Genomic DNA, 19,742 nt, shown 5'->3' with positions numbered 1-19,742 from the left:
ACAGGACTACTTGTGTGCCAAACAGCATAGGCAGCAAGTGATAGACAGAGCTAAGCGATCCCACAACCAACGGATCAGATTTAAGCTCCGCAGTCCTGCCACATCCAGTCGTGAATGGTGGTGGACAATTAAACAACTCACTGGAGGAGGAGGCTCCACAAAATATCCCCATCCTCAATGATGGGGGAGCCCAGCACATCAGTGCAAAAGGTAAGGCTGAAGCATTTCCTACAATCTTCAGCCAGAAGCATCAAGTGGATGATCCATCTTGGCCTCCTCCGGAGGTCCCCAGCATCAAGGTCCCAGTCTTCAGCCAATTCGATTCACTCCAAGTGATATCAAGAAACAGCTGAAGACACTGGATACTGCAAAGACTATGGGCCCTGACAATATTCCAGCAATATTACTGAAGATTATTCCAGAACTTGCCGCGCCCCTAGCCAAGCTGTTCCAGTACAGCTACAACACTGGTATCTACCTGGCTATGCTGAAAATTACCCAGGTATGTTCTGTACACAAAAAGCAGGACAAATCCAACCTGACCAATTACTGCCCCATCAGTCTACTCTCCATCATCAGTAAAGTAATGGAAGGGTCATCAACAGTGCTATCCAGCGGCACTTGCTTAGCAATAACCTGCTCACTGATGCTCAGTTTGGGTTCCGCCAGGGCCACTCAGCTCCTGACCTCATTACAGCCTTGGTTCAAACATGGACAAAAGAGCTGAACTCCCGAGGTGAGGCGAGAGTGACTACCCTTGACATCAAGGCAGCATTTGACTGAGTGTGGCATCAAGGAGCCCTAGCAAAACTGGAGTCAATGGGAATCAGGGGGAAAACTCTCTACTGGTTGGAGTCATACCTAGCGCAAAGGAAGATGGTTGTGGCTGTTGGAGGTCAGTCATCTCAGCTCCAGGACATCACTGCAGGAGTTCCTCAGGGTAGTGTCCTAGGCCTAACCATTTTCAGTTACTACTTCATCAATGACCTTCCTTCCATCATAAGGTCAGAAGTGGGGATGTTCACTGATGATTGCACAATGTTCAGCACCATTCGCAACTCCTCAGTTACTGAAGCAGTCCATGTCCAAATGCAGTAAGACCCTGGACAATATTCAGGCTTGTTACAAGTGGCAAGTAACATTTGCGCCACACAAGTGCCAGGCAATGACCATCTCCAACAAGGGAGAATCCAACCATCGCCCCTTGACATTCAATGGCATTACCATCATTGAATCTTCCACTATCAACATCCTAGGGGTTGCCATTGGTCAGAAACTGAACTGGACCAGCCATATAAACACTGTGGCTACAAGAACAGGTCAGAGGCTGGGAATCCTGCAGCGAGTAACTCACCTCTTGACTCCCCAAAGCCTGTCCACCATCTACAAGGCACGAGTCGAGAGTGTGATGGAATACTCTGCACTTGCCTGGATGAGTGCAGCTCCCACAATACTCAAGAAGCCTGACACTGTCCAGGGCAAAGCTGCCCCGCTTGATTGGCACCTCATCCACAAACATTGATGCCCTCCACCACTGATGCACAGTGGCAGCAGTGTGTACCCCATCTACGGGACGCACTGCATTCACCAAGGCTCCTTGGACAGCACGTTCCAAACCCATGACCTTTACCATCTAGAAGGACAAGGGCAGCAGACACATGGGAACACCACCGCCTGCAAGTTCCCCTCCAAGTCACTCACCATCCTGACTTGGAAATATATCAGCCGTTCCTTCACTGTCACTGGGTCAAAATCCTGGAACTCCCTCCCTAACAGCACTGTGGGTGTACCTACACCACATGGACTATAGCAGTTCAAGAAGGCAGCTCACCACCACCTCCTTAAGGGCAACTAGGGATGGGCAATAAATGCTGGCCTAGCCAGCGACGCCCACATCCCTGAATGAATAAAAAAAAAGTTGTAGGGCTGGAGGAGATTACAGAGATAGAGAGGGGTGTAGAGGCTGGAGGAGGTTACAGAGATAGGGAGGGTTGTAGGGGCTGGAGGAGGTTACAGAGATAGGGAGGGTTGTAGGGGCTGGAGGAGGTTACAGAGATAGGGAGGGTTGTAGGGGCTGGAGGAGGTTACAGAGATAGGGAGGTTGTAGGGGCTGGAGGAGGTTACAGAGATAGGGAGGGTTGTAGGGGCTGGAGGAGGTTACAGAGATAGGGAGGGTTGTAGGGGCTGGAGGAGGTTACAGAGATAGGGAGGGTCTTAGGGGCTGGAGGAGGTTACAGAGATAAGGAGGGTTGTAGGGGCTGGAGGAGGTTACAGAGTTAGGGAGGGTTGTAGGGGCTGGAGGAGGTTACAGGGATAGGGAGGGTCTTGGGGCTGGAGGAGGTTACAGAGATAGGGAGGGTTGTAGGGGCTGGAGGAGGTTACAGAGATAGGGAGGGTTGTAGGGGCTGGAGGAGGTTACAGAGATAGGGAGGGTCTTAGGGGCTGGAGGAGGTTACAGAGATAGGGAGGGTCTTAGGGGCTGGAGGAGGTTACAGAGATAGGGAGGGTTGTAGGGGCTGGAGGAGGTTACAAAGTTAGGGAGGGTTGTAGGGGCTGGAGGAGGTTACAGAGATAGGGAGGGTTGTAGGTGCTGGAGGAGGTTACAGAGATAGGGAGGGTTGTAGGGGCTGGAGGAGGTTACAGAGATAGGGAGGGTTGTAGGGGCTGGAGGAGGTTACAGAGATAGGGAGGGTTGTAGGGGCTGGAGGAGGTTACAGAGATAGGGAGGGTCTTAGGGGCTGGAGGAGGTTACAGAGATAGGGAGAGTCTTAGGGGATGGAGGAGGTTACAGAGATAGGGAGGGTTGTAGGGGCTGGAGGAGGTTACAGAGATAGGGAGGGTTGTAGGGGCTGGAGGAGGTTACAGAGATAGGGAGGGTTGTAGGGGCTGGAGGAGGATACAGAGATAGGGAGGGGTGTAGGGGCTGGAGGAGGTTACAGAGATAGGGAGGGTTGTAGGAGCTGGAGGAGGTTACAGAGATAGGGAGGGTTGTAGCGTCTGGAGGAGCTTAGAGATAGGGAGGGTTGTAGGGGCTGGAGGAGGTTACAGAGATAGGGAGGGTTGTGGGGCTGGAGGAGGTTACAGAGATAGGGAGGGTTGTAGGGGCTGGAGGAGGTTACAGAGATAGGGAGGGTTGTAGGGGCTGGAGGAGGTTACAGAGATAGGGAGTGTTGTAGGGGCTGGAGGAGGTTACAGAGATAGGGAGGGTTGTAGGGGCTGGAGGAGGTTACAGAGATAGGGAGGGTTGTGGGGCTGGAGGAGGTTACAGAGATAGGGAGGGTTGTAGGGGCTGGAGGAGGTTACAGAGATAGGGAGTGTTGTAGGGGCTGGAGGAGGTTACAGAGATAGGGAGGGTTGTAGGGGCTGGAGGAGGTTAGAGAGATAGGGAGGGTCTTAGGGGCTCAGGGTATGTGCAGGTTTGTTTGAGTGAGCTGAAGTTTATGGTGGAATGTCAGAGGTGTTAAACGTATGGGTGAGGATTTCAGCTGCAGATGACCTGATGCAGGGGAAGGGATGGGGGTTCTGCTTTCGAGGTGGAAACCTTGATTAGGGTCAAAAAGGACCCCAAGGTTGTGAGCGATCTGTTTCAGTCTAGGAGAGTGGCCAGGGAGGGCAATGCGTGGTTTTTGTTCACAATCAAAGACACACACCCTTTAGACACAGCCAGAGTCTGTATCACTCCCTAACAGTGTCTCAAACTATCAAGTCTACAAAATAAACCTATCCAATGCTTTTTTTTTAAACCATTTCTCTCCCCTTCAAGGTGACTCTCATTGCAATTCCCCTTCCAGGAGTGACCTCAGGTCAGCCATTCTCAATGTGCAATTTGACGGGCTATTTGACTGCATGGGGCATCGCACCCCGGTAATCGGGCTCAACCGTACACATGCGCCCACGCCCACACCCACCTTTCCTCCAGGAGTCACCGTCTTCTGATCAGGACCAGGAACTCGCTGCTTCTCCTGTTTCCTTCAAGGAGTCAGTGGAGACATGATGGGTCTCCCTTAATGCCGAATGATTCTGTGTGGGCATTGGCAGAAGGCTGTGACGGCTCTCAGTTTTGGTCAGCTGCTTCTCACATTACGTCGTGCCCTTCCTGTCCTCCCACCGCACCCATCCCACCCCCCCCAATCTGTCCATTTTCAATCATAACCAGGCTACAAGGGCTAATAGCCCAGAGGTGACTCCCCATCCCCGCTGCCATATTTAGTGTTTGCCCAAGTCAGCGTGGTACTGAGCTGTACTGATCTGTGATGCCACTCATGGTCGAACAGCTGCTGCCGCCACCTGGGCTGAAATTAGCCCGCTTGGTATCATCATGCGATATTCAGACCCTAACAAAAAAGGGCTTCAAGAGCAGAAGGCTCTCGGCCTGGCACGACAGAGGGAAGTGCACACCCTGGAGTGATACCGAGCGCCAAGACTTGTAGCAGTTACAAGAAAGACAGAGCTTACATTTATATACTGCCTTTCCCCACCACCAGGTGTCCCAATGTGCTTCACAGCCAATGAAATACTTTTAAAGTGGTAGTCACTGTTGTAATGTAGGAAGCGCAGCAGCCATTTTGTGCACAGCAAGCTCCCACTAACAGCAATGGGATACTGACCCGGGTCATCTGTTTTTCGTGATGTTGGTTGAGGGATAAATATTGGCCCCAGGACACCGGGGAGAACTCCCCCCTCCCCACCCACCCCCGGCACATCTTGGGATTCGTTGCCATGGGAGCTTTGGCACTTCACCCAAGGGCGCCCTCGCTCCGTCCGAAAGACGGCACCACCAGCGGCGCAGCACTGGCACTGGGAGTGCCGGACTGGATTACGCGCCGGAAGCCTCTCACCGTGTCCCCGGCTGCACGGGTCTGATAATAACCCACCACGAGTCTGCTGTTGACGCCCTGCGCAAACTATGACTTGGCACAATTTCTGAAACCTTAAAAATAAAAGCAGCACACCACTTTCCCAGGGAAAAACCACAAGCAAACAACGCAGGGCGGCAGATAAAATGGGGAAGGGGAGGGGGAGGAGGAGGAGGAGTGGGGTACAGCCAAGGCAAGCAGGCAACAGTACACAAAAAAAGGAGTCTTGAAACCAGGGCATTGGACGGAGAGGCCAAGTGTAAGGGAGGGTGCAGCCTGTGAATGGATTGCAGGCTGTACAGCAGGAAATGAATTGTATTTTCCTGCTCGCGGACACTGACGGGGATCAGCCAGTGTCAAAAACACCGCTCAGCTAAGGACATCCTCCTACCTTACTGCTGTCTGAGCTGCTGGTCGCTGCCATGTTGAGTGTACCGCTTGAACTTTCCCCTCTGACCCGGCAGTAAATCCCTCCCAGCTGCTGGCTCCCCAGTTAAAATATGTCCAAACTGTGTGTTAAGAATCTTTAAAGGGACATTGTCCCCTCAAACATCTTAATTCTCCCCCCACCCTCCGTGCACTGAAACAACAGTATAATATTCCGAGGTGCTTTTAACCTGTTGGGTCGCGATTTGAATTTGATTAGGAGCAACTGGAGATTATTTTTTAACGTGACGATTTTAAACGCCTTTCACCACCTCAGGACATCCCCAAAGCGCTTCACTGTATATGAAATACTTTTGAAGTGTGGTCACTGTTGTCACCTGGAAGGCAATTTGCAGGATCTCACGCACAGCGCTGCAATAACCGACCAACTAGAGCATCTGATTTTACCGATGCGAGCCAAGGGACAAATGGCGAGAAGACCCCTGCCCTTGTTAGGAATAATGCGAGAGAATCGTTTACATCCACCTGAAAGGATAAACAGGCTCTCAGTCCAAAAGGCAGCACCTCCCACAGTGCCAGGCTGAGAGTATTGGCCCAGATTGTGCGCGCCTGTCTCTGGAGTGCGACTGGAACCCACAGACTTCTGACTCAGGGGTGAGTGCTACACAATGAGCCTAGACCGAAGCCTATTTGACAACAGGCCATTCAGCCCATCAAGTTATCACCAGCGATGTTCTGTTCCATTTTCTCCGATCCCACTCCCCAGTCCCTTTAATATCCCACCCAGTCAAATCCCATTCTCCCCCACTCACTTTAATATCACACCCAGACTAATGCCACTCTCCCCCTCACCCTTTAATATCCCACCCAGTCTAATTCCATTCTCCCCCTCACTCCCCCGCACCCTTTAATATCCCACCCAGTCTAATCCCACTCTCCCCCTCACTCCCCCGCACCCTTTAATATCCCACCCAGTCTAATCCCACTCTCCCCCCTCACTCCCCGCACCCTTTAATATCCCACCCAGACTAATCCCACTCTCCCTAAATGTCTCAAATCTATATGTGCTTACTTCCAGTGACTTTTCCTCATCAAACTTGGGCTGAGAGCATTGATGTTATAATAGTGTATCCCGATTCAACGTGAGCAGTCCCTTTAGAAAAAAAATTACCATTTGCTCTCCTTTGGCAATGGGCACAGGGGTCAAAGATCACAATAGGAGGCAATTTGCAGGATCTCACGAACAGCATGGTAATAACCGACCAATTAGAGCATCTGATTTTACTGATGCGAGCCAAGGGACAAATTTTGACCCAGGGCCCAGGCGAGAAGACCCCTGCCCTTGTTAGGAATAACGCTAGAGAATCTTTTACATCCACCTGAAAGGATAAACAGGCTCTCAGTCCAAAAGGCAGCACCTCCCACAGTGCCAGGCTGAGAGAATTGGCCCAGATTGTGCGCGCCTGTCTCTGGAGTGCGACTGGAACCCACAGACTTCTGACTCAGGGGTGAGTGCTACACAATGAGCCAAGACCAATGCCTATTTGACAACAGGCCATTCAGCCCATCAAGTTATCACCAGTGATATTCTGTTCCATTTTGTCTGATCCCATTCTCCACTCCCTTTAATAACCCATCCAGTCTAATCCCACTCTCCCCCTAACTCCCCATATTCTTTAATATCCCACCTAGTCTAATCCCACTCTTCCCCCTTACTCCCTACACCCTTTAATATCCCACCCAGTCTAATGCCACTCTCCCACTCACTCCCTGCACCCTTTAATATCCCACCATCTAATCCCACTCTCCCCCTCACTCTCCATATTCTTTAATATCCCACCTAGTCTAATCCCACTCTCCCCCTCACTCCCCGCACCCTTTAATATCCCACCCAGTCTAACCCCACTCTCCCCCTCACTCCCCGCACCCTTTAATATCCCACCCAGTCTAATCCCACTCTCCCCCACCCTTTAATATCCTACCCAGTCTAATCCCACTCTCCCCCTCACTCCCTGCACCCTTTAATACCCCACCCAGTCTAATCCCACTCTCCATATTCTTTAATACCGCACCCAGTCTAATCCCACTCTCCCCCTCACTCCCTATATTAATATCCCACCAAGTCTAATGTCACTCTCCCCTCACTCCCTTTAATATCACACCCAGACTAATCCCACTCTCCCCACGCCCTTTAACATCCCACACTAATGCCACTCTCCCCCTCACTGTTTAATATCCCACCCAGTCTAATCCCACTCTCCCTACACCCTTTAATATCCCACCCAGTCTAATCCCACTCTCCCCCACCCTTTAATATCCTACCCAGTCTAATGCCACTCTCCCCCTCACTCCCTGCACCCTTTAATATCCCACCATCTAATCCCACTCTCCCCCTCACTCTCCATATTCTTTAATATCCCACCTAGTCTAATCCCACTCTCCCCCTCACTCTTTAATATCCCACCCAGTCTAACCCCACTCTCCCCCTCACCCTTTAATATCCCACCCAGTCTAATTCCACTCTCCCCCTGCACCCTTTAACATCCCACCCAGTCTAATCCCACTCTCCCCCTCACTCCCCACACCCTTTAATATCCCACCTAATCTAATCCCACTCACTCCCTCCATCCTTTAATATCCTACCCAGTCTAATCCCACTCTCCCCCTCACTCCCTGCACCCTTTAATACCCCACCCAGACTAATCCCACTCTCCCCACCCCCTTTAACATCCCACACTAATGCCACTCTCCCCCCTCACTCTTTACTATCCTACTCTAATCCCACTCTCCCCCTCACTGTTTAATATCCCACCCAGTCTAATCCCACTCTCCCCACACCCTTTAATATCCCACCCAGTCTAATCCCACTCTCCCCCACCCTTTAATATCCTACCCAGTCTAATCCCTCTCCCCCTCACTCCCCGCACCCTTTAACATCCCACCTAATCTAATCCCACTCACTCCCCCCATCCTTTAATACCCCACCCAGTCTAATCCCACTTTCCCCCTCACTCCCCATATTAATATCCCACCAAGTCTAATGCCACTCTCCCCCTCACTCCCTTTAATATCACACCCAGGCTAATCCCACTCTTCCCCACACCCTTTAACATCCCACACTAGTGCCACTCTTCCCCCTCACTCTTTAATATCCTAGTCTAATCCCACTCTCCCCCTTTAATATCCCATCCTGTCTAATCCCTCTCCCCCTCACCCTTTAATATCCCACCTAGTCTAATCCCACTCTTCCCCCATTCCCTTTAGTATCTCACTAAAATTAATCCCACCCAGTCTAATCCCACTCTCCCCCTCAGCCTTTGATATCCCACCCAGACTAATCCCACTCTCCCTAAATTTTTAAAATCTATATAAGCTTACTTCCTGTGACTTTTCCACATCAAAGTTGGGTTGAGAGCATTGATGTTATAAAAGATTCACTGCGTGCAGTCCCTTTATAAAAAAAATTTACCATTCGGTCTCCTTTGGCAATGGACACAGGGGTGAAAAGTCACAACAGGAGACAACTTTACACGCTGGTATAATAGGGTCTCCATTTATCAGTGGAGGATTTTCTCCACTCTCGGGCGTTCTGGTACAGGCTCTATCGCCATCGGGCAGCGTCAGCTGCACACAAACTGCTGCATCCTTTTTTCTGTGAACATCTCCCATTTTTAATTCCTCCTGCCCCCACAATCGCAGTAGAAGGGCTGAGGCCCTGCTCCCAGAGATATGGAGCATCAATGTTTTTCACCTTAACATCTGGTGTCTGTGTTTATATAGCATATTTCACAACCTCTGGATGTCCCAAAGTGTATTATGGACTGTTGTAATGGAGGAAAAGCAGCAAACCTCGGCACAGCAAGATCCCACTAACAGCTGTGTAATAGTAATCCAGATTCACGTCTTAAGTGACAGCGGCTGAGGGATAAATAATAACCCCAGGACACACCAGAGAGTTTCCCTGCTTTTCTTCCAAAACTAGGATATTTGACAACCACCTGAGGGAAGCAGACAGGGCGTCGGTTTTAATGTCTCACTCCGACTGTGCAGCTCCCTGGGGTGTCTGCCTTCATTCTGTGCTCCGGTCTCTGGAGTGGGGCTGGAGCCCATAACCTTCTTACTCAGACCAAAAGGAAAAAATACTGCAGGATGCTGGAAATCTGAAATAAAAAACAGCAAGTGCTGGAAAAAACTCAGCAGGTCTGGCAGCATCTGTGGAGAGAGAGAGAGAGAGAGAGAAACAGAGAGTTAACGTTTCTGGTCCAATTTGAGTCTTCTCCAAAGAGTCATATTGGACCTGAAGCATCAGCTCGGATTCTCCCTCCACCGATGCTGCTGGACTGGCTGAGTTTCTCCAGTGCTTTCTGTTTCTATTTGAGACGTGAGAGGCGAGCAAGATACCAAGAGAGTCACAGCTGACACCGTGGCTTAACCAGCAGCAAGGTTAAAACCCTTCAGGCTGGTGCAATTCCAACAGATCAAACCAGTGAGTTTGAACAAAAAAAAAAAATTGATAAAACAGGACTGAGGTGAACGGGTAAAAGCAAAATGCTGCGGATGCTGGAAATCTGAAACAAAAACCAAAATTGCTGGAAAAACTCAGCAGGTCTGACAGCATCTGTGGAGAGAAAGACAGAGTTAACGTTTCAAGTTCGTATGACTCCTCTTCAGAGCTGAAAGAGTGTCATATGGACTCAAAACGTTAACTCTAATGTCTTTCTTTCCTGGGGCGAAAGGGCTTTGACAGCCAGACTGTCTGGATTCCTAGGCCGGGGGCTATAACAAGAGATGTATGTAACAGCGTAGTTTGACAAGTGCGAACATTAAGTCAAGGCTTGCACACACAGAAAGGTTTTTCAGATTAGGTTTATTGAATCTTGCTACACGTTAGGTTACAAACAACCCTCCCCACCCACTGCCAATTCTAATTTCAGACACTGGTTCTCTAGTGTAGGCAATTATTACATAAACTAAATCATTTGTCATAGTGAAAGAAAATTAAATGAGCCTCATTTTTCTTTTGTGTAACACCAGTCAAGACAAGGGGGTGTAAATTCACCACCCCCCTCCGCGCCCCAGTCAATTCCATTCCTCTTCTATCTGCCCCCTGTCCCACCCAACAGCCCAAAGAAAACCCCACTTTGCACTTTCCCTTTCACCACCCACCCTCACTGAAGGTGCCAACTCTCGCTGGGTACATTCTTGCAGATGGCAGCTCCCCGCCAGCACTGTGCCCTTGTGGGTCATTCTTATTGCGCAGGGTATATTCAATGTTCGACTACAGGAGGCATCGCGACTGAATCTTGTCCTCAATCCCCCCCCCACAAAATGCTTCAGGAATCACCAGCTAGCCAGCGGGCATGGGAGCTTTGTGGGACCTCGACCCTCCCCAGGAGGAGCTGCAGTCAACTGTGCCACCCCTCCCCACCCCCACACCACCACTTGGATCAGCAGCACACCGCACGGTACACTTACAAGCCAGCCCACCAGGGGAGCCACGTGTTTGCAAGACACGACTCCCTCTACGAAAATACCAGCCACCGCAAACGCACACAAATAGTGCATCCTACCCACCAGGTAAAAAGTACCAAGCACAGCTTTGTTAGCTGTTTTGCCATGGCACTCGTGTGAAACACAAACATATCCACAGGTACACACACACACTCCATCCACAAAAAAGGTACACTCTGCCTTCTCGCAGCAAGTCCAAAAGCCCACCACAGAAATATACCCGGAAGCCAGGCAGTTTTCCCACCGCCGCTACCTCTTCATGCCAACACAATGGCACCGATGGCAGTACGTCACTTTTAGCGGTAAATAAAAATAGGGTTGAGGTGGGGGGGTGGAGAAAATGAGCCTGTTTCTCAGGGAAGTCAGATGGTTATCTCTAAACTTGGCTAGTAACGGACGGGTTACGCACTCTGGCACTGTGCCACCCTGCCTGTGAGTGGACCCCAGGCTGCAGGAAGATGAAGGACTAAAATAAAAGAAAGCCCAGCCACAGAAGGCGGATTTACCTGTTCCTGTGCGTCCCTCAGCAGCTGGAATCCAAGCAGCATTGGCAAGGTGTACGAAAGCAGCACCTGTCTGAGGCAGGGTGGTGAAAATGCAGCTTTTAATCATGTGTTTGATTATTTGTGATGGTGGTACAATTAAGGGCGAGAATGATTTAAAAGGGGGGAGGAGCCAGTTCAGCTTCACCGCACAATCCCCGCGTGCCTCGGACACATCTAGCCACTGTGTTTTATACCTCAGGCACACACGCCAGTACCCGATGCCCCCACGCCTTGAGCTCTGTACCCCGTGTGAACCAGGAGCCGGAAACCGGGCCCCTACACACACACACACACGCACACACACGGCGGGCTGCCCCCAGAGGAGCAGCCCGCACTCAAGACACGAGGGATGCCCGTGGTTCACAGGAGCGAATGCAACAACCATCACTACCCCCGAGGGACGGCAAGGCGAAAATGGCAAAACAGGCTCCCCGCCCCTTTAAAAGGCAGCGGCGGGCCGGGGTGGGGGGAGTGGGGGAGGAGCATCGGTGTTCAGGAAGGTAACCTTCACATGTAGGAAAGCACCAGTGTTCAGTGAGGGTATTAGCAGGACCTGTACGAAGGGAGGTTTGTTGATTTCTTTAAGGGGTGGGGGGGGAGGGAGGAGGGGAGGAGGAAACAAAAAAAAAATACCCTAGCGAGTAGCATCTGATCACAATCATCAGTGAGAAAGAGAGCGTTTGAGTGTTTACAGAACCTATGGCTCACAAGGCTGGGCTGCAGTGATTATATCTATTTTTTTTTGAGAGAGAGAGATGTAAATTTTGTTTTAAATGCCAAGGCGCTGTCGTGCCGCGATCGTGGGGTCGTGTATTCGTCTGGAGAGAGCAAACTTCTGGTCGGAGAGCGGCGGCGGCGGCGGAGGAGGAAGAGGAAGAGGAGGAAATCGTCGGTTCATTGGGCATAGCGGGTGTCGGTGGTATTATCGTAGTCAAACTGATCATACCTAAGAGAAAAAGCACATTATGTCAATACAGGGCTGGCCGGAAAGGAAAAGTCGCTCATGCATTCACCGAGGGAGGAGCCAGGGTGGAACCAAATATAGAGGGCTGCAAATGGTGGGGGTGGGGCTGGGGGTGGGGGTGGTGGACGAGGCCTTTATGCTTTTTTGTTTTAAAATGTGCCTCCTCGATACCGAATCGAGAAACCGTAAACAGGACATCCCGGCACTCTCCTGTCCCAATCCCTCCCCACAGGCTCCAGCCAGGATGGGGTTTCTGATACACAAGACAGGGAGCTTGCTGTGCATTACCTGACTACTGTGCTTCCCCATGCTTCAAGCCACCACACCTTAAAAGTACTTCACTGGCTGTGAAGCGCTCCAAGACCTCCTGAGCTGTCAGTCACCTTGGGCAGTAGTGTCTGCCCCCAGCTATAGCCATGAGGGAATCTCATCATTAATACACAATACTATTCAAATGTTTTGTGATCTCTCAGAAGGTAAAGAGTTGTGTGGTTGTACAGCGGAGGGAGACGGGAAACAAGTTGCTAGACTTGGGGAGCCTTTGGACAGGAGAAATGTCAGGCGGTGAGGATCAACAGGCCCCGTGCTGTACCAGCCAGCGAAGGGTACACCATGTCTGGCACAGGTCCGGGCACAAGTCACCTGCCCACTCCCCAGTCTATGAAATGTTGTTCAGTTCAGGGAGTACTAGGGGAGAATTCAGGGGAAAGGGGAAACAGATGGACCGTTCCCCTGTTTTATATTGCATACCTGAGTGAAGACACTTCTGCAAAAGTAGGGAATGCAACTCAGGGCTGTGTCTGCGGGTAGGAGGTCGGGGGAAAGAGAAGGTTCTTAAGCAAGCAGCCTTGCAGGCGACTGGGATTCTTCATGGAGAACGCGAGGCTGCAGCATCCTGGTGTGGGCAGGTGCAATTAAGACAGAGAGAGGCTCCTGACAAAACACATGAAACTAATCCGTGAGATAAAGAGGCACCTGATTTGAAGGATATAATTTGAAAATTTGACCCACAATCGTCACACACAACTCCAGGGGATGCCCCAAACATTGCGCAAATAGAGAGGCAAGCTCACTGACGTTACAACACCCCCCCCTTCACCATTCGAACCCGAGTGTTGAAGGAAGTCACAACTGTTCACAATGCCAATCACCACTGAGAGTGCCAATCTGATGCCAAGTGGCCACAAATGTCAGCTTGCTCGCAATTCCTCGTAGTGAATGTATCTGCCCCCCACCCCGCCCCACCGAGAGATCTCACATCATCTTTATAAACAGCAACTCCCACGACCACAACAGAGTCCGACCTCCACCCTGGCCATCGTCACTCAGAGCTGAGAAGTTAGCGTATAGGTAATTGGGAGGTTAAAAAAATAACTAATTTTCAACAAGGGAACACTCAGAGCAACCTACCCAGGAAACAGATATTCTGTAAAAGTAGTACAGTACCGACGAGACTCTCCGAGATAGCCACACCTTTTAGAATTGGTCAGTGGAACAGGCTAGTGGCTTTCCAGAATTTACAGGCGGTCTCACTAAGACTTGACCTCACCTTTTCACATCTAGAAGCAACCCGCACTGGGAAGGCAAACTAGAATTGTAAACCCTGGATGTTTCATACAGTTTAAATGAGCGCGGAGCTAAATACTTCACACTCTCCCCATTTCATTTCACTGAATGCAACGTGACAGGGCTTCTGCATATCGATCCAGGGTTCTGAGAGTGCCTGACTACTGCAAAAGATACTGTCGCAATCTGCTCTCTGTTACCTTTGAGAGAATTTGCTCAAGTTTAGTAAGTCTTCTGAAACTTGCTTTCATTACACAAGGCTTGTTAGTTAGTGGAAGACACTCAAGTTAAGGAGGTGGTGCCTCTTGTAAGGGCATTCTGCAGGAACCTCTGGAATTATGAACATGTCTATGGTTCCCACAAAATCCCTTCTGCAGCTGTGAAATAAAATGGACACTTTCGATCAAATCAAATGGTGCTCTCCAAGCGATGACCAGTCCTTCAGACAGTGAGAACTTACTCCTTTCATCAAAGCAAAACTCGCTCAGGACACACGATGAAACAACCACACCACAACTGAATCATCTAGGAGGTGGCCATTCGGCCCTTCGTGCTCATGCCGGCTCCCTGAACCAGCTGCCCAATACACTCTTGGTCAAAACCCCTTTGTGATTTTGAACACCTCCATCAAATCTCTCCCTTAAACTTCTCTGCTGGAAGGAGAGCAACCCCAGCAACTTCTCTGTTCTCACCCGAAATGTTTCATCCCTGGCACCATGTGAATAAATCAGTTTTACGCCCTCTATAAGGCCTTAGTGTCCCAAAGCTCTGCATCACTGGGAGGGTTTTTCTCAGGTCGTGAATGGGTCTAAGGTTGAGAAACCGATAGATCGCTTCCTATGATTAGTCAACAACTTCCAGCAACATTTCGTCAGGGTGGTAAGAAAGATAAGTGCGCAGTCTACCAGCGCCTCTGAAAGGGTAACAAAGTGCATTCCACAGCACACAACACTCTCTCCAGACACAACCTCGGCCACAAAGGTTTTAGAAGCTATAGCAGAGCTGCTGCCTATCTCCCTGCAGCTTTGCGCGGACTGATCTGATTAGTATATAATTATTCCCCGGCAACCGTGCTCTCGAACTGCACGGTTGACACGCTAAAGAATCTGGTAAATTTACAACCAGAAGTTAAAAAGCAAAAGCGCCCACAGCTAGGGGGCAAGCAGACTTGTCTCTCACCGGCACAACGTATACCGCTCCACGCCAGCATTAGGATCTGTGTTACTTACTGTGGAGCCCACAGGACACCCGAGCTGGCACTACCGCTCCGAAACCAGGGCGCTGCCAAGGGAAGAGTCTTCAGCGGGTGGCTCAGAATTCCATGTGGGAGTGGAGAGACAAGTTACATTAATGGCAGGCCAGGCTGCACCTTCCTCACCCCCACCCACTGGCTGAGAAGCCTCACAGGCCCCCTTACTCCCCGTGTTTTTGCCTGCAACGGATACATACCTACTGATGCTATCGTCTATGAATTTCTCGTTCTGATATTTTGGCACAGTGAGTGGCGACAGACGGGTGCGTTCGTACAGGGTGCAGCTGTTGGCCGCCGCCGCCGCAGATGTGCTTAGGCGGTTTGGACTCCTCTCCCTCACGTAATCGAGCGGCGTGTAACTTGCGGCGGCGCCCGCGGCCTGGTAATCTTCGTAATAGTCGTAATAGGAGCCGTGGCCATAGTCGTAGTCGTAATACGAATAGTAAGAGGGGTAATATTGGGATTGGAACTGGTACTGGCTGTACTGATTATAGCGCGCCGAGTGGCAATCTCGCGCCTGGTGCCCCTGCCTTCCACAGCGCTGGCAGACATCCCGTTGCCCACCAGATTTCCCGTAGGTCGACCGGGAGAGCTGCACCCTGAGCTTGTTCCCGTTGAATTCCTTCTCGTCCAGGTTGGTAATCGCTTGGACGGCGTCTTCCTCCTTCTCCATGTGCACAAAGGCGTAATCTGTGGAGCGAAAAGAGTATAGTTTAAACGTCACGGTAACAGGGCCTTACGTACTTGCCCTGGTGCTGGCAAACTAATGGAGGGGAGCCATACCTGACGCTGAGACACCGTTTCACACGGTGCCCACTAACCTTTCTGGGGAAGTTAGATAAGCACGAGGGAATATGGAAGAGAGAATATTCTGAAAGGGTGAGAGGAGGCTGGTGTGGCGTTGGGCCGATCGTTGTAATGTTCTACATAAACACAACCCATGGTCACAAAGTTAAAAATAAAAAATTGCTGCAAGTACTCAGCAGGATCTGTGGAGCGAAACAAAGTTTAATGTTAACTCTCTTTCTCTCCCTGGATGCTGCCAGACCTGCTGAGTATTTCCAGCATTTTCTTTCCTCTATTTCAGACTTCCAGCATCTGCAATACTTCTTTGCTTTTTAAAAAATATATATACAATTCAGGGTCATTGGATTTAGAAAAACCATTATATCCTTGTCGGAAAAGGTTCAAATTGTTCTTCTGTCTCACCAGCTTTATACTAAGTCTATCATTATCGCACACGCTCCCTTATATAAATTGTCAAACTTACTTCTGGGCCTGTTTCCTTACTGGAAACTCTTTGTAATGTCATTGAATTGTGGCAATTCCTTCTGCAGCCTGTTCTTAAACAGCCAGCCAACACTTTTTCCAACAAAAGGACTTGATCCCAATTATCCGGCTTCTGCAACCAAGGCCGGAGGTTCGCGTCTCCAGACCCAAACGAAGAGGAATTGTCGGGAGCTAACGCAAAACGTTTAGGACGGAGTCTCGGTTTTCTGAACCAGCGTCGCTGGGCCATACCGATCAGGAAAATGCCAGTCTCAGGGGGACTGGGAGCCTGGCTGCCACCACGAGCTTCGGCTTCCATCAGCTCAGGATGGGACACTCAGCCAGAACTGCTGCCAGCGATTGCCATTTTGGTGGCCGCCAACGCGCCTAAAACCTTGGAAGTGCACGTGCGCGCACAGGACTGCGTTCGGCTATCCGGCGACTTTTCGGCCACTGGCCAGAAAGCAGATTTGCGTCAGCGCCGACAAGGTAAATTTAGTCGCGGCCTGCTCCCCGGGCGAACGGTTTGTCAAGTCGCACCATGCGGGGTCACACGAGGGTTGGCCAAACCCAGCAGTGACAGAACTGCATGAGTTGGTGCCATTGGGGGGGATGTAAGATGTTCGAAAGTGAAGGTTCAACCGCAGAAAATGGGGATTTACATCCATGATATGCTGGTGTCTAGACAAATCCCCACAGTCCTAGATGGAGGATTGTGTGTGAAAAAATAAAACAGGAAAGACAGAAATTTCTTCCCACACTCCCAGATTTACGTTCTGACTCATCTCTCCACAACCTCTCTCAGCAGTACTGAGGGAGGCGGTGTCTCGCGGATGGGATGCTTAAAAAAATCTAAGACCCCATCCGGAGGACATGAAGGATCCCACAGCTGCTGTTTTGAAGAAGAGTCAGGAGATTGGTGGTGGGGGGGGGGGGGGGGGCTAAATGGCATCCTGCTGCCCCAATACAAGGGGGCAGGGGGGGGAGGACAGAATGGCCTCCTGTTGCCCCAATTCGGGGGTGGGGGGGCGACGGGACTGAATGGCCTCCTGCCACCCTAATGGGTACAGGAGTGGGCTGAACATCCTCCTGTCTCCTCAAAATGGGTGGGATGGGGGGTGTGTGTGTGTGTGGTGTGTGATGATGAATGAGGTGGTGTTTGGGGGGGGGGGGGTGGGAGTTGATGATGATGAACGGGGGGGGGGTTGATGATGATGAAGATGAACGGGGTGGGGGGGGCGATGATGATAAACAGGGGGTAGATGATGATGAATTGGGGTGGGGGGGGTGATGATGGTGAATGGGGGGGGTGTGATGATGGTGAATGGGGGGGGGGGGTGATGATGAATGGGGGGGTGGTGATGAACGGGGGGGTGGTGATGATGAACGGGGGGGTGGTGATGATGAACGGGGGGGGTGGTGATGGTGAACGGGGGGGTGGTGATGGTGAACGGGGGGGTGGTGATGGTGAATGGGGGGGGTGGTGATGGTGAATAGGGGGGGGGGTGGTGATGAATGGGGATGTGATGAAGATGATGAATGGGGGGGTGATGAAGATGATGAATGGGGGGGGGTGATGAAGATGATGAATGGGGGGGGTGATGAAGATGATGAATGGGGGGGTGATGAAGATGATGAATGGGGGGGTGATGAAGATGATGAATGGGGGGGTGATGAAGATGATGAATGGGGGGGTGATGAAGATGATGAATGGGGGGGTGATGAAGATGATGAATGGGGGGGTGATGAAGATGATGAATGGGGGGGTGATGAAGATGATGAATGGGGGGGTGATGAAGATGATGAATGGGGGGGTGATGAAGATGATGAATGGGGGGGTGATGAAGATGATGAATGGGGGGGTGATGAAGATGATGAATGGGGGGGTGATGAAGATGATGAATGGGGGGGTGATGAAGATGATGAATGGGGGGGTGATGAAGATGATGAATGGGGGGGTGATGAAGATGATGAATGGGGGGGTGATGAAGATGATGAATGGGGGGAGTGGTGGTGATGAATGGGGGGGTGATGAAGATGATGAATGGGGGGGGTGATGAAGATGATGAATGGGGGGGTGATGAAGATGATGAATGGGGGGGGGATGATGAAGATGATGAATGGGGAGGGGGGGGGGGGGCTGCGTGCTGCGCTGACGTCACCGGGAAAGCCCTGTCTATCGGCCGCCATCACCTTTGACGATGTCGCACTCCAGCACCCGGCCGTACTCCTCGAATTTGGCCCGCAGCTCCTGGTTGCTGCAGCCGGGCGCCAGGTTGCCGACGTAGACCTTGGTGACGGCGGCGGGCCGGGGCCGCGACTCAGCCACGTTGAGCTTCTGGCCGTGCAGCTCGTACTGGTTGAGCGCGGCAATGGCCTGGTTCGCCTCCTCGGCGCTCTCCATATGCACGAAGCCGTAATGCCGGATGATGTCGCACTCCCGCACCGTGCCGTAGTACTCGAACAGGGTCCGCAGCTCGTCCACCGTGCCGTCGCTCGGTATGTTCCCCACGAAGATCTTCATTTTTGCCCCCTCCCCTCTCGGTTCTAATCGATTTCTCTCTCGCTCTCTCCCCGCCCCCCCTCCGAATCACCTCACGGGGCTTCCACAAAATGGCGCCGGTCCTGACCGTTCGTCCGAGCGGGGAGGGAAGGGGAAAGGCCGCCTTCATTATTGACTGACGGCCCCTCTGACCAATCGCAGCCGGCCTGGCCGACGTGTGGCCAATCAGCCGACGCGTTCCTCCTCCTCAGGGCCTGCCACCCCACTTCCGCTCGAGGGAGGCGGGGCCCCGCCGCCTACGCCGTTCCGCCCACCGGAAGGGGATGTCACACATACCGCCCTCTGATTGGCAGCCGCCCCTGCAGGGAAGGGGCCGACGGGCGCTCCGATTGGTACGGCGGGCTGTCGCTCAAGGAGGCGGGGCAGCGCCGCCACGGGGTGGCGGCCATTTTGAGTCCTCTTCGCGGTCCCTGGCGTGCATGAGAGAATGCGAACGTGATCGAGCGACCCGCCCTCCTTCTTCCCGAAGCCGGACAGTCAGTTAAGGCCACGGTCCCCGCCGCTGGACAACAGGAGCTTCAAGGAGACCCCTTTCGGGGTGTCAGGCCCGAGAGACCGAGTCAAAGGTGAGAGGTCGGTTCGTCCCGCCCCCTCCCGGTGGATAGAGGGGTTTCATGGTGACGTCACAGGCAGCGGGCGCCAGCCGCCATTGCCCCTTGGGAGGAGCCTGTTTTGCCATTCAATCATTGAAACCCGCTGTGAATCATAACCCCGTTCACAGGCCTTGGCTCCCTTTAATACACTGGGCTGGCAATAATTAGATTTATTAAATGAGCAAGAATCCATTTTTTTTGTGTGGAAGATCTATTTTGAAATTTTCAATTGACAG

At 51.6% G+C, this 19,742-nt stretch overlaps 3 protein-coding genes across 3 annotated transcripts in view; all 3 read right to left on the bottom strand.

Moving 5' to 3' along the window:
- ccs (copper chaperone for superoxide dismutase) overlaps window positions 1–5,340 on the bottom strand; it is a 28,596-nt gene extending 23,256 nt beyond the window's left edge. Inside the window, exon 1 of the mRNA XM_078532672.1 lies at window positions 5,248–5,340. Coding sequence (XP_078388798.1) covers window positions 5,248–5,280 — 33 coding nt within the window. The 5' untranslated portion in view covers window positions 5,281–5,340. The remainder of the gene's footprint in view (window positions 1–5,247) is intronic.
- Window positions 1–19,742, bottom strand: part of LOC144670193 (putative RNA-binding protein EIF1AD) — a 333,511-nt gene that overhangs the window by 124,182 nt on the left and 189,587 nt on the right. The gene's annotated exons all lie outside the window — the stretch shown is intronic.
- On the bottom strand, window positions 10,094–19,005 carry LOC144670364 (RNA-binding protein 4B-like). Its single transcript, XM_078532842.1, has 3 exons — window positions 18,544–19,005; window positions 15,279–15,771; window positions 10,094–12,245 (listed from the first exon to the last, which is right to left on the bottom strand). Exons 1-3 carry the CDS (start codon window positions 18,872–18,874, stop codon window positions 12,194–12,196), a joined length of 876 nt encoding a protein of 291 aa, XP_078388968.1. The 5' UTR covers window positions 18,875–19,005; the 3' UTR covers window positions 10,094–12,193.

This window comes from Cetorhinus maximus, chromosome 31, assembly GCF_964194155.1.
Source record: "Cetorhinus maximus chromosome 31, sCetMax3.hap1.1, whole genome shotgun sequence".
NCBI classification, from domain to species: domain Eukaryota; kingdom Metazoa; phylum Chordata; class Chondrichthyes; order Lamniformes; family Cetorhinidae; genus Cetorhinus; species Cetorhinus maximus.
This window is presented reverse-complemented; position numbering and strand designations above follow the sequence as displayed.